The sequence below is a fragment of the Neopelma chrysocephalum genome, unplaced genomic scaffold (assembly GCF_003984885.1).
Source record: "Neopelma chrysocephalum unplaced genomic scaffold, ASM398488v2 Primary Assembly neopelma1_26, whole genome shotgun sequence".
Classification (NCBI taxonomy): Eukaryota; Metazoa; Chordata; class Aves; order Passeriformes; family Pipridae; genus Neopelma; species Neopelma chrysocephalum.
This window is the reverse complement of record NW_020897695.1, coordinates 17584075-17608895: the sequence shown is the minus strand read 5'-3', so window position 1 is coordinate 17608895 and position 24821 is coordinate 17584075. Positions and strand designations below refer to the sequence as shown.

Below are 24821 nucleotides of genomic sequence, written 5' to 3'. Positions count from 1 at the left end.
CAGTTATGCCTCCCTTCAAAAAGTGCCTTATCAACCTTAATCTTTCCAATAATTACTTGCTTAGGTCCCTGGATCACTTAGGCCTTGCAGCACCAAGTAGACAGTGATATGTCTATAAAGAAACATGCTTTTTGTCTGCAGTTGTGTACTTTAGACTTCAGGGTCTCTCTGTCTCTTGAAAAAAACCCAACTCAAAAAAAAAAACCAAACCCAAAACCAAACCAAACAAACAAAACCAATAACAAACAAACAAACAAAAACAAAACCACCCAAAACCAACAACAACAACAACAGCAAAAAACCCAACAAACCAAACCAATTTTGAAGACTGTTGCCATCATAAAATTCTGGTCTCTGAAAATCAAGCCACATCCATTTCTATGTTCTATCAAGGAATAAAGTTCCTGACACTTGGAAGAATTTTTTTAAAATGTTACCTTGAAATTTCTAATTTCTAATTCCAATTACTATATTTATATATTTAGCTTCTGCCCAAGCACTGTAATTTTTTATCAGTTCTTCAACAAGCTAAAATGTTATCCGTGGGTGTCACATCCCTGGTGTAATCAAGTAATCCAAAACAGGATATTTGGCTGACGTGTAAGATTGTGATTTAAAGAGCAAGTTTTTCTCACCTCTTTTTACAAGTTTGTAGTTGATATAATATATTAATTAGCTAATTCATTTAAGAACATTTCTCAGCTGCTATCCAATCTGACCAAATTTACAAAGGTGTACCTTGCCTATAGTTTCAACATTATACATAAGAAAGGCTTTAAATTATATTAAGATTTTTACAAAAATTTCTCACTAAATTTTTTTCCTACGTGAAGTTGAAAAATTGCTGTTCCTGTTTATTTCTTTTTTTTTCTACAGCAGACTAGACCCTGATTAATCTGCTACTTAGAAGTTTAGTTTGGATTGTTGTCATATTAAATTTGAACTGATTAAAACTGCAAGCTTTCTAAAGCAATTCTTCTGAAATGAAAGAAATCTTGTCTTGTACTCAAGACATAGTGCTGGGTTAATGATTGGACTAGATTATCTCAGATATCTTTTCCCACCATAATGATTCTAAAAAACTGAAGGAAAAAAAATCTATTTCATATCTCTCATTCCTCCTTCTCTGTCAGTAGTTTCCTACCACAAGCTCAGTCCTGCAAGCAAACATCTTCAGTAAGGTATTATGGCTGCTGAACTTCAAGAGTGCTCAGCATTTCTTAGTAGTGGGTCTAATGATCAGATCTGCAAAGCTCTTGGCATAGAAATAGTCTCTTTGCAGTTGGTAGGACTTCAGGTATGACTAGAAATACACAATAATAGTCTCTTTTCTCTGAGTTCTTGAGGGTTTCCCTACATCCTAAAATGCTAACTTTTAATCTATAATTACAGTTTAAATATATAGGTACACTTTTGTCTCCGTTCTAAAAGGTAGAGTTTGATGCTCTTAACTTCACTACACTTTTCATGACTGAAAAATGGCTATCAATTCAGACTTAAACATATTTTAAAATTTCTTCAGCAGCAGCATTGCCATGCTGAAATAAGGAACAAAAAATTGTACAGTTTTCCTAGTCTTTTCGGCACCTTTGCTGAGAGGTTGTGTTTCTTTAATGTTCTGAATTTTTGCACTGCGGCATACAGCAAGGCTGAGAGAATGTCACTTCACAATTTTTTAGGGGATACATCCACCTACAAAGCTATTCATGTAGGGAACTTTGATTCTATTTATTGCTACTTTCATGTATTAATTGAACTTAAGCAGACTTTCTCATTACTCAGCATACAATGTCATCTGATGCTCAGAGAAATGTAATTTCCTGATTTTGTACCTTGTAGTTAAGAAATAGATTAAATTTTGTTGTTCCTTCTGTGGAGATCTCTTGCGAAGGTAGAACATGCTCAGAAGAAACATACTGAGTTCAGACTGCAGATCATTCATAATAATCTTCTGAGATACACATCTGCTTGAAACATTCATGTGTCCCTGAAAACTATCCTTACATGGCCATGAACTCACAATCTCAGCATAAAAATCAATCAGTCAGTCACACACACTATCTCTATAGACTGTGTAAGTACCATATACTATCCAGTAAGGTAAAAATGTATTTGGGAAAGGAGAGGGTTTTAGTGGTATTAACAACAGTCCCTGCTTTCTGATTGAAAGTGGGAAGGTGCTTGATGGTGTCTCCTTTGTTTCCTAGACAAACTACAGAGAATCTTCTCAACCTCCTGCTACCCAGCCAAGAAGGACAACTGGCTTCATAGTTTTCCTCTCAATAGAGAAAACCAGAAACTGGAGACTCTGCAGTGTGTTGAACCTCAGCTTAATTTCTGCTGTACAACACATTCATCCAAGTAAGAACAATTAACAATCCTTCTTTTGTACCTACCTCAAAAAAAAAAAAGATCAGAGGTTGGCCAAGCTGCTCATTGTTTTCCTGTGCCATGACTCAGATACTGCAGTTATCATGTGCACACATAAGGAGAAAATCTAACCTGCAGCACAATAAAGGATGAACCAGACTTCCCATAAGCCTTCTGCTTACTCTTGTGCTGCTTAAATTTTTTCTAATGTATTATGTAACCAATGAGTAACTGGTATATTTTGCTTTTCTCCTAATTCCTCTGTTCAAAGAAGAAAACAGCAGAAAAACTGGCATGAATAGTATTTATTTCACAGTATGCCATAATATGCCATTTTATAATATGTACTAATAAATATGCCATGATAATATGCTCGAACTGTAGTAATGATACCTAATTTAGTATATTGTATGTATGTATGTATAAAAAAGGTATTTTTAATAGACACATAGTATTTTTATATAAATTTTGTTTGTAGTAGTATCCACAGCTACTTTTCATTTCTAAGATAATTACAAGGCAATACTTGAAAATTTTTCAGTAAGCCCAAGTTAAAACATATGGAGTTAACAGCTGAGTTTATATGACAAAGCGTGATCCATCAGCACAGAAACCAGTAGGTGGGACTGGGATTTTTTGTAGTCACTACTTTATCTGCCGGTTGATTGTAAGTTTTGTAGTCTTAGTCAATAAATTCACTGAACTGAGTCAGAATGGTCTTATGACATTTATTCATAGTAGTATGAACTTGCATAGGAATATATTCACGCAGAAGAACATCATCAATGTGTTAGCTAAGGCATTGTGGAGGTCTGGTTCATAGCATACTATAACTATAACAAACCTTCCCCTAATTAGAAAGTTAATAACTTCATCACTTTTCTTAATTAAGATAAATCTTTTACATCTTCTGCTAATTTTTTTCACAGGTCAGCTTTACCATTTGTGTTTCAGTAACTAGGTAAGAGAAAAAAAAACAAACAGTAGTATGGAAGCCAAACCAGGGGATTTTTACTCTTAGTCTTTCTGTTCTGTAGTTTGAGAAACTGCAAATTAGAAAGCTGGCTCTGATGAGGAATAAAATATACATGACATGTTCACGATTACCAAAGGGAAGAAAATTTCCCTGAAAAGTCGTGAAGGGGAGCACAGGTGGGCTTTGGAAAGTCCATTGACTGGGAACTATAGAGGCTAATTTTGGCTGGATGGAATCCAAAGAAAGCAGCTGCTAAGTGTGACATGAAGAGACATTCCAACAGCAATACTGCCACTGGAAATGTCAAAAGGAGGTCTTACCAAGGCAGAACCAATATCCTTTAGATTCTTAAAAATATACACCAAAATGCAGCCTTTTGTGCTTAAAATTGTACATATGACTACTGAAATAGTGAGGCCTCTGTTCATCAAATAAATATAGCCCATTCATGCAGATTTTTATACTGTAGCCTAGTATGAAAGATTTTATATAGTCATTTTACTCCAATATCACTAGGTACATATAATTTGAGCTTTCTTAGTGCATGAAAAGGAGACTCATTGCTTCCTCGCCTGGACTAGTTGGATGCTCAAAGATACATCACTAGAAAATTGGTTTTACCCAATTTCATTTTATGGGCTTCAGTTTAATCCATGGCTTTCATAATAGATGTTACTGATTAGTTATCAAAAGGTTTAAAAATACAATAATATTTTCTGAATGCTATTAATTTATAAAGAAGCTCAATTCTCAAAGAAAATTCTTTCAGATAGGACAAAACATAACAGAGATTCTAAAAAAAAAAAAAGGCAAAATGGGTGAACCTCTTTTGAAAATTAGAAAATCAACCTCATTAGAACTATCTGACAAGTTAAACCCCTGGTACTAGCTACTCTTGTGCATTTGGAAAGACTAAGTATATCCCCTTTCTGACTTCATTTTGCTCAGCTAAACAAACTGATGACCTTTAATCACATTTGATAAGAGAGGGGCTTTTTTAGGACTAGTCCTAGTCTGAGTTCAGACCCAAGGTTGGATGCCAAGAATTACACTGCACTATTGTAGGTGGTGTCTCACTGGTGCCTGGTTCAAACCCTTCAGTATTGCCCTCTCTCTCTTGGATGTCTTTTAGGAGGACTGCATTTATTTTTCTCACAAATTTCATGTGAGTTATTTTATTTTACAACAGGCTCACTGCAGTCCTGTGTTCTGTGACTACACCCAGGTCTTTCTCCCACTCTGCCTTTTCCAGCTGAATTGCTAGTTAAAGGCAAAAATTCCTATCAGCTTTCATACAATACTGTTGCATTGCACCCCATTTCTGTTACTCCATCTCTGAAGTCAGGCTTACCTTCCTGCTCAATATTGTGATTTTCCCTGGTCTTAAGAATGATTTCTAACCTTCTGGCATTAATTAATTTCACAAGTGAACCCCTACGTTTTGTGTCAAAGTCTGCTAAACTTTTGCTAAATCCCTCAGAGTTTGTTGAAAAAAAACCCTCCCAGTAAAAATACAATTTCAAGGTGCAAGTTACATGTGAGTAAATAGCAACTCTGAGGACTACGATGCTACAGTTTAGCAAGTGGGGGTTTGGGTGCTTGTCCTAGAAAATACATCAAAAATATATACTTTCTTTTTTTATGATGTTTTTCCTCAAAAAGCACATTTTCTAAAAAATTCTTCTACTGGGCTGCGTGTTTTCCAAGAACCGTGGCTTTATCCATGCTGTCTTCCCAGGTTGTGCTAAGAAAAGACCTGCTTCCTACCTCCCTAAGCTGATGCAAAGTGGCTCACGTCCACTCCATTCCTTGGAGTAAACTGGACAAGTCCAGACCTTAAATTCAAGTCTCTTGACTGAGTTTTATGTAGAAATCCCTTTTCCTGAAGTACAATTACTTTGTATAAGACTTTCTGAGATGGCTGACAAGAAACGAGACAACAAAGTCATCTTCTAGCGGAGCGTGACACCAGCTGAGAGGTGTGGGACCAAAGGTTGTGACATGAAGGCATTTTGGAGTACAAGACCTCCTCAGACAGTTTCATAAGCAACTTTAGCATTTTGAATTAGACCGTGTCCTGTCAGCTATGTCTGGATTTTTCTGTTGAAGGGAATTACTTGACCTGCCTCAAACACATCTGGGAGCAAATTCATATGCATTATCATCAGACAGCAGAGCACAGCCTTGAAATAAAACAGAGAGCTTGCCAAATTGATGTATCACTAGGACTGCTTCTCTGCAAATAAGCAACTGGGGCTGTTTTAGCATGTACACTGGGATGAATTTCAAGGGACCCACAAGTCCAAGGGTTTACACACATGGATGAGAGGACTGGCAAGGGTTGGCAAGTAACCCTTTGTTTCATTCCATGGATATTGCTTTTTCTCTTTCCCAAGAAATGTGCTTTTATTACCCTACTGTCAGGTGCTGGGCAAGTCCTATGCAGTAGGCAGAAATAGAAGGATGTAGTCTTGTGAAATGCCATTTCTGAGTGTTACTATTACATTTCGCACTGGTGTCATCTGCAATGAGGGCCCTGTTGTGTTTAACACTAGAAGCATTCAATACAAGTCAGGGCAAAACCCAAATTGCTAACAAAAGGAAGGAAAAATAGAGATGAAGTAATTTTCCTAGCAGCAAACATCTGGTCTGTGGTCAGCCAAGAAAAGAACTCCAGCCTTCTGACTTCCACAGCAAAGCTTATTCTAGCTGATTCTGCTTACTCACTCCAGAGTTATCCCCTCGGAAATAAATCCCCCAGGGCCTGGGTAGGAACCAGCCCAGGGCAATTTCATGCAAGGGAACAGGTTGACAGCCCTGCAGGAGGTCTATCATAGAACTGAAATTCTATGCAGAGATTCAAAGCTGTCATAGAGGGATACATGGCTTCATTCTTTTGTAGGCAAATAAGGAACAGGATAGGGAATAGGACAGCTTCAGCTTTTCAGTCCTAGAAAAGCAATGGAAATGAGTAAATTTGCTATGAATATATTAGTACAAGCTCTTGAGGATGTTTAACAATTTCCAAAATAAATAGCTGCTTTCTAATACTCTGTGCACGGGGTTGATCATAAGACCAATTGTGTTGTGTTCACTTTCCAAATTTCAAAAACCCCACAAAAGAATATAAGACCCTACAAGACACACTGCCCAGGTTTTCCAGTATGACGTCTAAATTCAAAAGATAGCAGTGAGAGCCTTTCAGAGAACTCTGCCACCTTTTTTCCATTTATATTCTGGCAGATTACTTGATGGTTTTACTGACTCACTTGTCTGACATGCAAGTAAGTCATAAGAGTGTCATTTTTAGTATAAATAGCTATTAGGGCTCATCTGACAAATGAGACTTGCCTAACGACATTTCATTTCCTGAAATGCAACAATGTGTAATAATAATAAGTTACACATGTCAGGACTGACTTGTAAACGAATTTCTTCTGGGCTGCTGGAAGAAGTTACCCCTGACAACTTTGTCATTGGCTCTTCTCGAAAAGTTCCCAAGTCCTTGGACCTGCCAGTGACTTGTCTGTGCGAAGAGCCCTGAACTCTGAATTGGGTTGGTATGAACAACTGAAAGTGGAAGACAAAAACATCCCCTTATGCCTGTGAAAGAGGTTCTGTCTCAGGCTGCTCAAACCACAAAACCACCCAGTTTATTGTGTCTCTGGATTTGCTGGCAAGGATCTATTTGTTTAAGCAATTTCCATTCTACATCAGTTGAAATGAATCATATTTGTCAAGACCTGCTGCTTGGGATAGCCCAGTTTGCAGGGACTGAAGTGGGTTAGAGAGTGCAACACAAGCATCTCCATCAGAAGATTGGTGTCTTCTTCCACGAGCATCACTCTCTGCAGGGCAATGTTTTTAGCACCCTAACGTAGCTGGTGGCCCACTCTATTTACTTCTGACTTAAAATAGACCAGACATGAGCATATCTACCTGCATGGCTGAGAAGGGAACAGTCCCTCCAGTGGGTCAGTAAGAAGTAGCTTGGAGTGAGCTGGGTGGCCACAAGTGAACAGAAGGTGTTCCATTATAATCTTGAAAACTTTGCATACTTACATATGGATCCGCATTTACACACAAGTCATCAGAAATTAATTTGACACTCAGCCAAACTGGGCTGATTCTTTAGACCAAATTCTCATCTTTGCCCATATAAGATGTATAGCCCAGAGAGCAGGCAATATAAACACGCTCACACTGACTCGGTGATATGCCTAAGTCATAAGAGGAAAAACTCCCACAGGTTTCCAGGCCCTGATTTGGCCATAAAAATAATAGTAAGGACACAACAACCAACAGTGATGGATATATTTACTTGGAGTGGGATTGTGATTATTCCCTAAAACCATAAAATAGCCATCAGAAGTGAACAAATCACTGACTTGTACAAAACATGAAAAATGGATCTAGCAGGGAATGCTAGATGTCTGCTAGAGCTCCTGTTCAGTTTTAAGTCTAAGTGGTGAAAGGAGGGTAGAAGCATGTAAGAAAATCTGTAACACTATAATGACTTCACTCACATAATTTGTTTGTGTTTACTTCTACTGCCAATGTCTAATCCATTTTTCCTCAGGAGAAAGATTGGGATACATTCCAGGCACCAAATAAACAAACCAAACTTCATTCTTTCTGAAATAAGGAACTTCTTTTATCATATTCCCTCCTATTCATCTCCTTTCTGATGCACACAGTCCAAAAGGATATGGGAGAATATTAGACTAAAGCTCTGTGATCTGCACTGGATGCCAGTCAGCTGCTGGCAGGATTCCAAGATTTTTGATCCAACCTATAAAGTCCTGAACAGTTGTGGCCCTGGCAAACGTGGGGAGGTCACTTCTCATTCAAAGATGTGGAGGTCTATCTAGATAAATAACACAAGGCATGTCCAACGATGAGTCCTTTATTTTGAAAATAATTTCCCCTACTTCTCTAACCTCTGGGCATGCTGTGAAGCCTGCTTTCCCCTCTCTGTGTTAAATCAGCTGATTGAGGCTTTTCTGTATATCAGCTATCCTCTATTCTTGCTGTCACGTTTCCATTTATCAAGTAAATGCCCGAAGTATTGAATAGGTAAATTTTAAAAATGAAATAATTTTGTAAAATATTTTGAGTCCATTCTTAATAGCTTTTCCATTCATTTTATCATTCTTGAGCCATTTTTTTGAGACTCTTTAGTACCTTTCCTAAGATGCAGTAACAACAATACATATAATATTCCAAAGGAGGCTTTTACACTGACCTATTAGTATACGTTTTTTTCATATTCTCCATCCCATTCCATAAGCACTCTAGCAGCTTCTTTGTTTGCTTGTTTGTTTGTCTATTTTTACTACAGCTGCAGTCTGACAGTGGTTTTCTTTGTGCTGTTCATAGTGATGTCCTCACATCTTTGGTGGACTGATAGAGGTAAGTCAGAACCCTATGAAGATATTTTCAAGTAGATTGCATGTTTCCCCTGTATGTATTATCATTGAACTCCATTTGGAATAATTTTGCCTGTTCACCTAAATCCCTCTATAAATCTCTATATTCAACTTGAACTTGTTCAACTTGAACAACTTTGTCCCACTTGCATACTTTGCACTCGACGGCTCGTTTCTTTCTCCAGAGCTGCATTAACTATCAATGAAACCAGTATAGCCTTTTTAGGCATTATACAGTTTCTATTTTTCCCCAGAGTCAAAAATATACAGTTCAACGAACCAAGTAACATACTTCCTGGTGCTTGCCCAGCCATGGGTAAAATAGCCCCAGAGTATAAAATTCCAGCTCCACAGAACTTCTCTCTGGTGAAGCTCTCCAGTGAAGGTCAGATGTGGTGAATGCACAGCAGAGGTGTGCTGATGTGCCCCCACAATGTTCTTTCTGATAAATAGTTTAGAGACTTCCGTACTAAGGACAGCTTACTGGAGGAATGTGTATGGTAAGTTGGAAGAGATGAAAAATCTTCCTTTCCTTCCCATTAGTATGATGTGTTTTTATCACTGTACACAGTTTTGATATTGAGGATATTCAGGGGTAGGTCCACACCTCCTCTATCAATAGTTGTAACTCCAGTGCCTGCAGTAATTAATTAAGGATCTCACAGGACTAACTAGTGGTATTGCTTAGATAAAAAAGGGCTGATTTTCTCCTACCTGTCATCATTCCTTACTTCCAGAATACAGAAGTTACATAAAAGACCCTACCTACAACTTTGCCATGCACTTCTTAGAGTTGTTTGTTTTCCTGGGTCTTTAGCCTGTGTAACATGTCAGCAACTGTCTTAAGAAAAAAATGTTTAGGGTTTAGATCACTGTCTTATATACTGAGAGATTTCTGGATTTTTTTTTTAAAGATTAAAAGTACATACAAATTTTCAAATGATTTTTCACCTGGGAAAAATGAGAATCACTGAAAATAGTTGCTTTTGCTTGAAATTGTTTAAGTACTGCCTTTCATTTAATAGCAGCAATTTTTTGTCCTTTGGGAATTTTATCACTAAAAATACAGAAATGCTGATGCTTACTTAAGTGACTGATAACTGTCACAAAATCCAGTAACACTCTAAAGTTTGGGAACTTCAAAACAGTATTTTGATAAAACAAAACTTCATCACCACTGAACATTGACAATAGATTAGATATACTCCTTCTGGGAATATATCTACCTTTTCCTGTATGGTCCCAGCTTCAGGGACATGAGACATTCATGCCATGATTTGATCCCTTTGTCAACTATGAAGCCTGTCTACCTGTTCCTGAGGCATGCTGTGAAGACTTTAATTTTTGAACAGACTGGACAGTTAGGATGTAAGTGCTTGGCCCAGTGCAGTCACATATGGCCAGTTCTGTGCAAGACTGGAATGAGATAGATTGAGTTTGGGAAGCCCTTATCAGCCACAGCAGAGTGGCACTGTGTCAGGGCCATACTGGTTCTGGCACATAGCTGCACCTGTGTGGACATACGTTCTCAAAATTTTGAATTCCACTGGAAGTAGGTGGGACCTCTGGAGTACTTGTGAAGGTTGACTGTAGCCTCATGAAACTATGATCAACAGAGGGAAGCGGTTTCCACCACAGGACACCTCTACATTCCTGTTTTAAATTGGTCTCTACAGGAGCAACAATGCTTCATGGAGGGGGCTGTGTCAGGCCATCACGCCTTGCAACATTATCTGTAGTGCAAGGCAAAGCTCATCCTAGTGCTAAGCCACCTGAGCTGCCCAAGTCCCCTGAGCTGCCTCAAACACATTGAGGGACAACATCAGTTCCCTGGTGGGCTCTCTCAACAAACTCTATACCACACATGTGTTATCATATCTAAGTGCACCTAAAGCTGTACCTATTTGAACGTGCCTATTGTTCAGGCATAGGTCAATACCTAAGGCAGATACATGATTTCCATGAGAAGTTCAACTTGCTGAGCTTCTTAAATAGCGGAGAATAACAGAGTCAGCAGGAGCACTGATGCTAGCTGCAGCACTGTGCCCTCAACCTGCAAGCTTATTTAGGGCTCAGCACCCCACTACAGGCCAAGAAAACAGGGACCATAGTGAGGTAATTCAGAAGGAAAGAAGAGGAAATTGCCTCAAAGCTGTGAAATATATAATCTGAGACCGATGAAGATTTGTGTGCTTGCAATACTAGCTGTAAAAAATTAATCCTTGGAGGGACAGCAGCATATTTCACTATATGTCATGGTGCTTGAATTGTGGCCAGTTTTTCAGTTATATTCTTAGTCAAGGAGGAAAAACTTGCTTAACAACTGTCATTCATACTTCTCAGAAAGTGTTATGCTGTTGTCCTTACCCGGCGGAGCCACTGGCGAGCCATCCCGTGGTGCAGCCAGCAAAAGAACAGTCCTTAACAGCCCTTTTCAGTTCTTCTGCAGTTGCTAAGCGAGCGCTCAGGTCAACACAAGCTTTCTCAGCTTCAGCTAAATCCAGACCCTGAGAGTTGTTCTTGGACTCAAGTGCAAACACTTTCCCTGCAACACCAAGAAAGGATATGCCATTCGTCATGGAATTATGCTCAATACATATTCAACAGAAATATTGCAAATTATCACCAAATAAAGTCTCCATGCTTTTACTAAGTTTATTTTAATATGCAACCTACCTTTTGAAATGGGTAATTTTATCAAGACTGTAAGTATCTTTGTGTTACCTTTTCTTTTAATTTTGTTCACCAACAGAAAACCAAGTATGGCTACTCATTCCTAGCTCATAGGAGAAGCTTGTCTTGCTCTGTAGGTCTATCCTTAAGATCTGGAGAAAGAAAGCATGACACTCTCTCATATGCACATATATAGTCAAAGTCAGAACATCTCTTGTAGGCTACTAACACTGGAATTCATTGCTAAACATTTTACAGTTACTTTATAACAGCTACACCTATAGAGTAAGCACATGTTTAAAAGCTAGTATTGCAACCCAGTCTCTCATGTAGAAATATATACTTTATATAGTATATAAAGTACTGAGATTTATACTTATACTTTCTCTAAAATCAAAATTATATCAGTATATGACAACTTGAGTCTAAATACAAACTACTTTTTTATCATGTCTTTTTAGAAAGACAGACAAAATTTTTTCTTAATGGAAGGCTTTTTTTTTTGAATGAGCATGAGAACATGTTTAGCATAACAATTTATTGGTGTTATTTATATGTTCAGTTTGGTTTATTTTACTTTTATTTATCTAACACCATGAAAGCTGTATGGGTGAAAGTTAGAGGTTTTGGCAACTGGAAACAAAGCAATTGTGTTTTTGGCAATGACACTAGAGCAGTTACTGGGTTATGGAATAAACGTATTAGCTGGGTGTCTCCAGAAAAAGAAATAAACAATGAGGCAGTTTACAGTGCTGACATTAGAGTTGCCATACCTACCTTTTCTGATGATACATAAGTCAGAATAACTTCTAAATTGCAAAGATACAGATTGAATTTGCTTGTAGGTGCAGGAAGACAATTTTTAAGCACTGTTCATTCAGTAAATGCCTGGAAACACTTACTTATATCTCATTTCCAAAGTGGATTAGCCGTAGTGATTATAGGAATACATAGCTTCCAGCACATACTGAGTGTTCATTATGTAGTTAGCTTCTCACTCATAGGATGTGTTGACCAATATTAGAAATCCTTCAGACTGATTCTGCCTGATTCTGTACCAAGTGCCACCCCCACCACATATTATTTTGATAAATTGATAAATCTAACTCTAATCCTAAATACAGGGAACTTACACAGGGTAGGTCTGTCCCTGAGAGCTTTCTGTTCTCACCTGTGCACAGCTGAACCCACTAGAAGAATCATAGTCTTACATCAAAAAATGTAAAGTTTCTTTCAAGTAAACATGGTTTTTGTGTTTACATTAGTTAGCAAGTGCAGATGGGTACTGATGAAAATTCCTACTTTGATGGGAATTCTACATGTGCACAGTAAGAAATCCTTCCAACTTGGACAGATGGCAATTTAAATAAGCAGGGCAAACAGCTATGAGAAGGAATAGAAATTCAAAGTTCCCAGAGTGATTTTCTCAGGCAGTTAACAGTAGTTGACCAAGGAATACAACCAGAAGCCCAGATCAGTATCCTAACCAGTAGATTACATTGTCTCTTGATTCTCAACTGCAATCAATATAATGAACTGTAATCAGAACAGGGGAATTTACACAAAGTAGTGAAAGAAGCAAGCCTTTACATTCCTAAGTGCACAAGCATCAGGTTTCTTTGCAAAATATCCCAAATAATGGCCATGACACTAATGTCACAGCTCCTGTTTCTAAAGCCATGAACAGACTAGCGAAGTATGCATGGCCGAGGGAGAGAGATAGTATAAGCAGAAAGATGATGGTTTTAAACAACCATTCCAAAGTTGCGAAACAGCTTTGTTCCTAAAGGAAATTAGAGATCAAATGTAATGCTTTGCTGAGGCTTTGTCCCAAATAAAAAACTCTACGTTCTAAAAACATCCACATTCTACATTTCACCACTTGACCATCAGGATTGAGATGTGTCATCAAAGACATATAAATTTGCATAGTATGTGATGTAAATCATCAATGTTAGTTTGACATGGCAGTAACCTTTATTTTCCAGCTATTAGTATTTCAATTAGAAGACTTAAAGAAAGGAAAATGATTAAGCATGTAGTTCCATCCAGATACAGTCAGAAGAAATTGAGTTAATAATTTAGTCTTTTCACCAATAATCAACAATTACATTTTTAGAGGAGTTCAGATATCCAAGACAGAGGCTGAGACAGCTTTCCCTAACTGCTTTTATGTGTTTGCTAGTGCTTAAGATACACTAACTTCTTACTAGAACCTATGAAGATGCTGATTCAAAACAGAGTCTTGTCATTTGTAAAGCTATCTGGGATGTTCAAATTATATACACAAGTGGATTTTAGGGTAAGCTAGGAAAGACGTGCTGGTTGGGAAAATTACAGTGAGCTGCTTTATAGGAAATTCTGTTTAGCCAGAAGTGGATAAAGAAGGCTGACCTGCTTAACAGATCAAACTATGAATCTTCTCCAAAGTTTTAGAAACTCTATGGCCATCTGTCCAGTTTTAAAGATTTGTCCTCTGGTTTTGCCTAATTTCTTACCTAGAAAATATTGTGGGATGTAAGGTTCACTTATCAGATGCTTGACCAATGGAATAGCTGGATCCTCAATATCCTGAGATGTGTCACACTACTGAGGGGCATTTACAGGAAAAATATACAGGAGACACGCTAGCATGGTAATAGGAAAAATACAAAAGTGCATCAAAACAGGAAATCCTCTTAAATAAAAAAGGCTGCAACACTGAATTGAATTCTGCACCTTATGGTGTCATGGCTCACATGCTCAAGATATTGATGTATTGAGTTTTTCTCACTTTCTGTCTCAAAAGTGGTATCATTTTCAATCTAAGGGAATCTAAGGATTCTGGTTAATTATTTGTAACATTTTTATCACTGCTAGTTTTAATGAAAAATTTCTTAGAAAACATTTGTCTCACATACTTGATGAAATTACAGTAATTTTTTCCATTGGGGTAGTTGAAATCAGTTTTCTCTCTGAGATAGTATCAAGAGATGTGTTGTCATTCTTTTTTAAAAATGAGACTGCTGTATATTTTCATAAGACACAGGATCAAGGATCATATCTACATGAAGAATGTAGTATGCCTTTGGTTGTGGCACCTCTGAACAGCCACCATGTCTGAGTTTCCTCTCAGCTCTCTTCCTTCATTTTTGACCTGTAACCTTTTACCCATAATGTTTTCACCCCCACAGGTGGGGTAGAAAGTTGTTACAAAAACTCTATGTATTTTTCTGAAGCCTTTCTAAACAAAGCAAGTCCCTATGGTTTAAAGATCAAGATTAATCCACAAAGTAATATTTCTCGGGAGGCTTAATTAACATTTTGAGTTTAGTGGGTTCAGAATGAAAAATATCCTTGTCGCAGTAAGGTTCTTTCAGATTCCCATTTGAAACCAGTGAAAAAGTTTTTAATGTCAATGATAAGACATAAATAATAAGACATAATTCTTCCAACTGCTAATTATCAGCTGGATTCATAGTTCTGATGGAAAACTCATATTTGAAATCAAAGAGATTCTCTCTTTAGTGGCTAACCTGTATTATATTGCTAGCCTCCACCATTATCTGATCATTATTATTATTATGGAATTTTATTATATTTTGATATATTGATAATATTTTAATTAATTTTTGCACTAAAACTTTGTAAACAAGAAATAGATTAATATAGTTTTTACTTAAGAGTAGCCCAATATATTCTGATTGAAAATAGAGATCTCAGGGCTTCTAGGAAGCGTTTTTATCACCTTGTTAAATTCCTGCATAACTAGACTGTAGATTTCCCCCAATAATTCCACCATCAAGTCCAAAAATTCATGGTTGAACTAGAGCATGTCTTTTCAACATGCATCTAGTCATGATTCAATGCCTCCAAGTAATGGAGAATTTACAGCACATCTTATAGTAAACTGTTCCAATGGTTCATTACTCTCACTCCACCTTATTTCCAGCTCCAAATTTTCCTAAACTCAGCTTCTAACAACTGATCCTTATTATTTTTTCAAGATTAAAGAGCCATTAATAATCAAATATATGGAAGTCTAAAAACAAAATCCTTCAAAAATAAAACCAGCCCAAAACCTTCATATTTTGTGGAATGTCAATGGCTTTAGCAAAATTCTCTTGGTTATTAAGAAGAGAGTTTGTCTAATTTATTCTATTACAGTAACAGACACAATAAGTTCTTTTGAGGTGCACAGGCACAGCTGAAAGCCCACTGAAATGAATTCAAATTTCTCCATGTGTTTGGCAGGATTTGCATTATGCTTGAAGAAGGAACATAAAACTGCATAGCCAAATATACTCTGAAGTAAGAATGTCTCTCACAAATAATATAATATGAAAACACTTTAAAAGGTGTGCCCAGTGTGCTAATCTCATGGCATGACACTTCCTAGCTAAAAGGATAAAAACTAATCAGTTTCAACAAAATAAATGGGGTGAAAGATGTGCAAATGTGGAGTCTAATACATTTTTAATAATAATGGCCAGTCTTCGCGAATGAAGATTTTGGGAAAGGTCTTTTACCTTTCCAGCCTGCGCAATGGATTTTTTAGGTGAGACACAGCCTGCGCTGAACTGAGCCCACCCTTTAATCCTAAGGTTCATCTGCCGGGACCCCTGGTGGCCTAGTGGTTAGCATGCAGGACTCTCACTGCTGCGACCCAGGTTCGAATCCCCGGTCCCCCGGGCCCGTTAGCCCTGTAAGGCCATCCATCTATGAGAAGGTCACTCTAAACAAACCTCCGTCCTGAGGACCTCACTGCCATTGTCCAAGCTTGCTTGGCCCCGGCAGATGAACCTTAGGATTAAAGGGTGGGCTCAGTTCAGCGCAGGCTGTGTCTCACCTAAAAAATCCATTGCGCAGGCTGGAAAGGTAAAAGACCTTTCCCAAAATCTTCATTCGCGAAGACTGGCCGTTATTATTATTATTATCATCTGCCGGGGCCAAGCAAGCTTGGACAATGGCAGTGAGGTCCTCAGGACGTAGGTTTGTTTAGAGTGACCTTCTCATAGATGGATGGCCTCACAGGGCTAACGGGCTCCATCTGCCCAGGGGACCGAGGAATCGAACCTGGGTCGTAGCAGTGAGAGTCCTGCATGCTAACCACTAGGCCACCAGGGGTCCCAATACATTTTTACTTGAATGTTAAAAACGCCAAATTAGGTAAAGAGAGCAGAGGAAGGGAAGGACACTTCTGTACCTCAAGAGCAGTTTAATTTCCATTTCTATGGGTGTGTGTAACAACGGCCTTGATTGTAACAGTAAGGGTGAAGGATTCAGTACAGAGATTTGGTTAGCTACCGCTTCTACTTAGTGTTCATGACTGTGGAGTTTATTTCTTTGAGAAACTAAAGTGAATGATGTCTTCTTAAATTCAAAAAATATTACCTCATCAAAAAAATAGCAAAATCAAGAGGCCACCTTTGTGTTCCTCCTCAGCTAAACTCAGTTGGAGCCTAAGTTTTGATTTTACTGCACACTTTAGGATCAAATAGTTGGAATTTTTGTGGAAGAATCTGCGTTGTTTTGACAGCAGAAGTCTGAAATGCTTAGACACCTGCTACTCAAATGTGAGCATCTAGAGAGAGCAGAAGAGAAAAAATATGCTTTTTTTTTTTTCCTTTGCTTGAAAAAAGGATACAAAACAAGACAAAGGAAGGACTACAGTAGGGTTTTTTTTCTGCTTTGGACATCAACAGTTTCTAGTCAGAAGCATGTATCTCAGATCCTCACCTGTTTGTTCCTAGCTTTCTGCATTCTGGATCCTTTGCCTTGCAACCTCTGCAGTCACTATAGTGTGAACACTACCAGATGACTGACTTGACCAATAGGGTTTTCATGTAAGCCAAATTTAGCCAACAGACCAACTCCACTTTGGAACAACTAATAAAGTTTGGAAATTAGCACATTTTTTTCAATTCAGGAGTGTCTTGGTAGGGTAGATGAATTGCCATCATCCTCTCCTGGCATTCTCTCAGTCTCAGAGCAAGTACTCTTCAGAAAACTATGGTTCATACGTATGCATACTTTAGCAGCCATAAAAAGGCAAAATAGGGAGGAAAAAAAAGCAGAGGCAACTCCTGTGCAGGATGCAGGAAGTCACATCCTTGTTCTCCTAGTCCAGCACAAATTCAAAGAAATGTTAACCCCCTCGCACTGGTACCACTGAGAACTGCTACAACAACTCATATTATTCTCCAGTAACCGCACTAACAGTAGTGGCACTCCATGGTCCATCAGGGCAGGAACAAGCCCTCAGGGAGCCTTCTGTCCATCTGACCTGGACCTGAACAGCTATGAGAAAGCACATTTCAATTGTATAAAAAAGCTGCGAAGTGAAACGAAAGCTACATTTTATGTCGGCATTTATTTCAGTCTTTCTGGAGTCTATCTGTGCTACAGCAATATGTGCTGTGGTAAATACTGGTCAAAAGAGATCAATTAAGCTTTAGGGCTTTGCACCTTCACCAGACCTCAATGGCCTCTAGTTTTATTGCCTACTCTCTGTCATTATTTGTGTGTGAGATAATAAAGAAAAAGTCTTCCTCAGAGAAATATATTGTAATCAGTTTCAGAGGTTTGACTATAACAGGGGCCAGTCTGAATTTCACAATTTTTTTTACAAGGCAAATTCAAAATCCCTTCAGTGGTTTGCAAAACATTCAGGTACCTTTAGTTAAAAATAACAAATACACAAGCACATATGTGTCACCCAGAATGGTCCTTTGGCACTTAAGTGACATTTGTGGGTATTAGAGACTAGCACAATTACATTTTCACCTACAACTTAACAAATGAGAAAGTGGTTTCTGTCTGTGTCAGGCTAGAATCTGTTATAAAAGAAAGTATTAATCCTGTTTCATCCTCTCAGATCTTCTTAAATACATAGGCGTAAATTTTAAAGTCCACATACGTTGTTTTCTTCTGTTTTACTGTATAATAACCCAGATGGCTTATAGGACAGTGTTATAGTTATTTGCTTGAATATTAATACCAGGAAAACCCACTGAAAATCAAGTTAAGAACAGACTTACACATTTTTCACAATGCTACTCGGAATTTAAATAAAAATGGAAACAACAGTATTATAGTAATGCATGACAACTGTAATGTACTTCAGATATTCTACCCTTTAGTTCTTAAAAATGCTTTACAATGTGTGAAGTAAATCTGACAAACTGTTGAATGATCATTAAAATCTGTCATGAACTCTGCTTTAAAAAGATCTCCAATATTTTTTCTCCTTTCTCTTTTAGAGGATACCTGTTTCTCTTTTAGATGATGACATTAATTCTACAGAAATAATAAATTGAAGGGTGCTCCTGAAAAAACAAGGGGATTTTTCAGATGAAGCACTGTTAGCAACAGAAATTATTATTCCTGTCCTGCCTCCTTAAGTTCTATGGAGAACTCTTTTTCATGGGTATGCTTTTCCCCTCTTCCTTCATTTCAGAGGTATTTTGCTGGGGAAGGAGTATATCCTAAAACAGAATTGCAGTTTTACCTATTGCAACGCAGTGCAGTTTCCTGATGTATTTCTTTTTTTTTTTTTAATGTTTAATAAAAAGTAATTTTCTTCAAATTTACAAGACAGAGTTGTGCTGTATAAATGGTACTTTACACAAAAACGGTGGGAAGTACAGGCAAGATTAATTTTTTCCCTTTCCTTTGCCATACTTTGTCACCAGCTGAAATAAATTTAAGTTAAACAGGAAAATTCTCTGAGAACAAACAAAAAGAGGTTTTTGTTGCCTTACAGTGTTTAAGATCTGTTCTCTGGAATAATGCAGCAAACATCAATGGAAAAGGATTAGTGCATTGAAATAAAAAAATCCTGAGATCAGGCATAAATCTATCACAGCTGTGAAAGTGGAAAAATGTGACCACTCAGCATTGCTCTCCCAGGAAAAGATGCAGTGGTTTCAAAAATAAATCGTGTTTTTGCTAAGGCAAGGTGGTCATCATTATCACAGGCTGAATCATCAAAAGGCCAAAGGCTACTGGAAACTTTCAAGGGATGCAGCTATTCAGGATTACCATCAGTGAGTAAAAAGTCCCATTTCAGAGTAACCAGCAGCCGGTGCTTCAGCCAAATTCCTGTTCTGAGCACATCCCTCAGCAGTGAAGTGCAGATGAAACTCATGTGCAGAAAGGTGGGCAGGCATCTTCAGCGTGTGTGGCACTGAACAGAAAATGTTATGAAAGTTTTTCACTTTTTGTTTTCCCTTTCTCAAGAACCTACCCGAATAAATTGACATCGCAGGGCATCTGAAGTGGGCAGATGAGGAAGTTCTTCAGAGAAAAGACGTTTCCTAAAACATAGTTGAGTCTTCTTAGTCGTGTTCTGGCTTTGTTTTATTATTCTTATTTCCTCTGGAAAAGTTCACTGTCCTGTCATTTTGTTGTAATAAAATAATTTTACCCTTTTGAGATCTTATTTCCTTTTTCTGCTTAACCCTAGGATTTTTGTAGAGTCTCAAAAACCTCTGAATCAGAAGTTTCCTAACCCAAACTGGGAAGTGTATTTAAGCTTCTTATTAAAAAAAAAAAAAAGTTTTTTGTTTGTTTGTTTTGGTTTTTTTTTTGCAATAACACGTTTCAACATACAGCTCTCATTCCAGCCATAGCAACCCAGCCCAAACTGAATGGGAGACTCACCATCAGCCTGAACAGAGATGATCTGAAGAATGAAGAAGACAGATCCCACACCCTGGAGAAAGGTGAGAGAGGATCTCTGAGAGCCTAGAGCCATTGCCCTGTTTGCAAAGCCCTCAGCCGCAGGAGGTTGGCTGCCGAGGCGTTTTCTCTCTCCTCCTCTGCACTTTCGCAGCGGGGTCCGCGGTGATGATTTCAAGGAGCACTTTCCTTCGGCAGGATCCTGCGTCTTGGGCTTGCACTGAAGGCGGGAGGGGTGGAAAAAGAAAGAGGGAGGGAGAGAGGAATCCTTGGCTTGGGTAGTGTGAAGGGGAGGGGAAGGTGGGGGGGAGATGTCCAGCCAGCTGGGGCTGGGAGAGGCTTTATCCAGTCCCGGCTGCAGGGCAGTGCAGACGGAGAGCCGGTGTGAAAAGTCACATTATCCTGCTGGTAAATACCTAATGGATCACGGTGGAAGAAATGTAAAAGCCAGGAGGGAGAGAAAAGGGGGGGAAAGGACAAGCGACGAGAAGAAACCCCTGGATGAGAGGAGAAGGGCAGCTAGATAGCTGGCACTGGCACGTGGTGAGTTTGTGGGCTTAGCTGTGCATCTCCAGAGGGACGGGTGCAGACGTGGGGAGTGTTTTCCTCTCTCCAACGTGAAATCAGCCAGCAGTGCCTTGCTGAGGTCAGTGGCTGCTGCAGCGAGAGTGATGGTCTTCACGTAAAGGCTGAGGAAAAGTGCCAAATGGCATGGGACCCTGCCGGCCAAGCCTCCCTGAAGATCAGCATCAGGATGGGTTAATCCCGCTACTTCACATTCCAGCTTCGGGACAGGCATGAGGAACTGAAGGTTGAAGCAGGGATCTGTCAGCTAGTCTTCTCCAGCACTCCTGTTCCAGATGAATGGTGCTGGTCAGGTTGGAACACTCTGAAAGCAGCTGATGAAGGGAGTTTCCAGTTCCCACTAGCACTTACAGCACTGACATCTGTCCCTTATTCTCATTTGACTTATATTTGTCCCAACACAAGTCAAAAGAATTCCCCACAATGAGAGGAAACATACTGGTGTTGATGCCAGGATTTATTTCGCTAAATATATAAACAGAATAGTTTTCTGTTGCTGTTGGAACTCAGCAGGGCTCAGAAATGTTGTTTTCATATTCCCATCCTATTTTGCTTTTATTTCAGCTTCTTAAAATTTTTCCCTTAGAAATCTGAAGCTGGGCAAAAATGCTCAGTCTGGCTAGAGACTGAGCCACCAGGAACAGAAGTAAGGACCTGATCCTCCTCACTGACAGAGGCCGAGGTGTCCTACAAGGCAAGGTGCTGGCAGGCAGTTGCAGGCATCTTCTGAGAATGATGAACCTGCTCAATGTTGTTTTCCGTCTGACTGAGATGACTCAAGCTCAGGAACTCCTGTATATGATATTCAAGGAACCAAGTAACACCACAGTACTACTGGAAGCTTTAAAAATACCTACATTTGATGAATTTGTGCAGATAACACCGATCTGTTGACTCTTAAAGAAGTCTTCCTCCTTTCTGTGCTCATATCTGGCATGTGAATGTACATGCTGAAAACTTGCATATACGCTTTGAATTTTCTGTTTATCCTGACAATAGGGATGGTAGCAGCTTATTATTGCATTGCCTTACCAGCCTAACTTGTAAGGAATACCTCCAAAATTAGAAGAATGGGAAGTTTCTTGCTCACTTAATCTTTAACATAGGATGGTTGGCATAACAGAACTACAAAACTGCATTTCATTTCAGTGGAAACTCTATGCTCTGTACAACAGGCATTAACATACAAAGTGACAGAAAGGGAAACAGAAAATTGTGACATTTGTTGAGTTTATGTTTGTTTTACATTGCATAGCTAATGGCATAAAATGCAGTTTTAACTCTCTGATGCTCCAATAGTTCTACCTACCCCTATTCTAAAAATTAGAGGACACAAAAATATGAGAATATGTTGAATCTATACACTTTTAGTGAGCCAGCAAAGAGATTCCGTGAAACTAAGAAATTACAGCAAGACACACAAACATTAACAGAAACCTGACATGACCACAGCAATAGCTCCAGATTTCTGTGACACTTGTCATAGGGATGATGACTTTGTTGGCCCTTTGCTGTCCTCGTGAGTTTGATCAAAGCAGTTGGAGGAGAGGACTGTATCTCCAGGTTTTTCATCTAAAATTCCAAAGGTCTGTTGGATTAGTTTTGCTATAATTGGCTCATTTCCTTTTGTTGATATATGTAAAGGCATGTTGCCAATCTGGCTCCTGTCTTGGAAAATCTCAGCTTGTGTTCTTGAGTAGAACATCTTACTGATTTTAAAGAATTACAAAAGACCATAATATCTGTTCGTTTTTGAAAGCATAAACAATTCATAGAATGACCTGGCTTCTTCTTGCCATCCCATTTCAACTGTAACAAAAGTCTGTAAATATGGAGAGGTAAGGACACTTACCAGTTATTAATTCCTGGAAGGTTAGTACTTCACTGCCAAACAGTTGTCCTTCCAGTCTAATTCTTCTATCGGCAAAAATTCCTGCTCCTAGTGTATTTTGGAAGATTTACATAAAGCTGAGCGGAGTAGGTTTTATGCTTAAATGATATGCATTGTTTTGCATTGAAATCGACATTAATCAGGAAAAAAATCCCACTTTTAGAACCAAATCCTGCTTCTTGAAACCAAAAACTCAAAATGAAATCTGGAAGTTAAGATGGTTAGAAACGGATACAACCTTTTGCTCAAAACCAGATATAACCTTTTGCTCAAAACCTCTGGCATCCATAGCACTGTAGTAACACACCAGTCAGACTATTCAGTGTATGAAATACAATGTATTACTACAGATTACAAAAGATTAATTGTGTGTGCAGCTTTACATAAATCATAAATCGTGCCTTCCTTGGGATCAGTGAAGGTGCCAACGGGGATATTTTATAAAACAGTGCTTCCCTATGTGTGAGCTTTTATTTAAGGAGAAAAGCATGTGAAGGCACTGTGTTATAAAGTATGTACATATACACATGAATGTACACACACAAAACACTTGTGTGCTGTGAAGCACACAATAATGTAGTACAATAATCTAGTACCTGAGGAGCATCTGTATACATTTACATCTGGAATATGTCATTCAAGTTAGAGTGGCTTTTTAATACTAAATAAAACATCTGAAAGAAATACAAGTGAACAAAGACACATTTGAAAACAGGAAAATGTGTATTTACAATAGAGATTATTGTATTTCATCTCTTCATATCTACTACTAGGAATATTTACTTTCTGTCATTTAAAATTTATGTACTATAAACATTATAGATGTAAAGGCTCCAATTCTGCAAAGTCTAACACATACTCTTAAGCCTTTCCAAAATAAGGACCTAGATCCTAAGGTCTTGAGCAAATAGACATTCAGAAACATTTGCTATCTCAAGCCAAGCTGGGCAGATGTTGGCAGATTTGTTAAAATGCTGCAGCTGGCAAAGAAACTGATCTTTAAAGAATGATGGAAAGTCATAGGAAAGGTCACTTTTCATATCAGAATAAAGCACAATAGAAATAAAGTTTCTGTTCAGAAAAAGATACCTCTCTTTTCTGTCACTAAAGCATGAGATTCTGTTCAACATGTTTCTCTGCAAAATGCAATAGCTTTAGATGTTGACAGTCTGCAAAATTTAGCTTGAAGAACTGAATTTAAATGGAATATAGGCTTTAGGTTTACTTATCATCCTAATTTTTTTTTCTTTTAAGAAAGAGATCCACATTGATATATGAGTGAGGTGGTAACTAAATTGCTCTAAGCAGCATGATTTTTAGAATTTATAATACAGTCTGGAATTTCTGAAGTACTGTCTCAAGATGAAGTTGAAAGGAGATAAATACAGAAATAAGTGAGGCATACAGCTTGCTACGTGCCTTACACTCAGCTACAGTGTCTACATAAAATGATGGCATTACTGAATAACTCCATAACTATTTGTGGTGATCCGTGCCCAGGTGTGAGTTATCATATCCAAACTTTCAGGTACCAGTTGATATATATATAAATGCCACGAAATAACTGATTTCCTATAGGTCAGACATGCTGGTAATGGCTGTCCATAGAATGGTGAGAGCAGTCAAAACCAAAAGGACTTGGGTTGTGCAGCTTTGTAACACATCAACTTGAAAGTCTGCGCAACCTCTTCAGTCTCTCTCTCCACATATAAATGGAGATAACCAACTTCACACACCATTCTGATATGCTTTTAGTAAATCAACATAAGTTTCTTCATAGATACTTTTGTAGTATGGTATTATCATCATGATGGACAGCTGCTTTCCTGAAGTCTATGACTTGTGCTGCTGCTAGAAACACGAAAAAGAATTATGGCTTGGCTTCCCAAGGACCTGTAAAGGGATCTTAAATACCTAATAGATGATATAGCATTACATACAAGCACTGCAATGACTGACATCTCCTAAAGGATATGGAGTCTGTGTGACTGAAAGGTAGGCAGGAAAACCTTGGTAGTACTGTACACCTATTGTATGCACGGATAGTACACCTACTGTATACTGGGATCCAAACTTATTCTGCAGCTGTATCCAAGCTTCTAACCCCCAAAAACCAACTGGAAAAGTGAGAGAAAAAAGAGGGAGAGAAAGATTTCTTTGTTTGTAAAATGTGAATTATTAAGCAACAGTAACACAGACAAATATTTTTCAGTGTCTGGCAGTCTGCAACAGTCTA

At 38.3% G+C, this 24821-nt stretch overlaps 1 protein-coding gene across 1 annotated transcript in view; it reads right to left on the bottom strand.

Moving 5' to 3' along the window:
• SUSD5 (sushi domain containing 5) overlaps window positions 1-20200 on the bottom strand; it is a 40227-nt gene extending 20027 nt beyond the window's left edge. Inside the window, exons 1-2 of the mRNA XM_027676133.1 lie at window positions 20092-20200; window positions 11143-11320 (exon numbers count right to left, since the gene is read on the bottom strand). Coding sequence (XP_027531934.1) covers window positions 11143-11320; window positions 20092-20185 — 272 coding nt within the window. The 5' untranslated portion in view covers window positions 20186-20200. The remainder of the gene's footprint in view (window positions 1-11142; window positions 11321-20091) is intronic.
• Between the last annotated feature and the right edge of the window lie 4621 nt (window positions 20201-24821).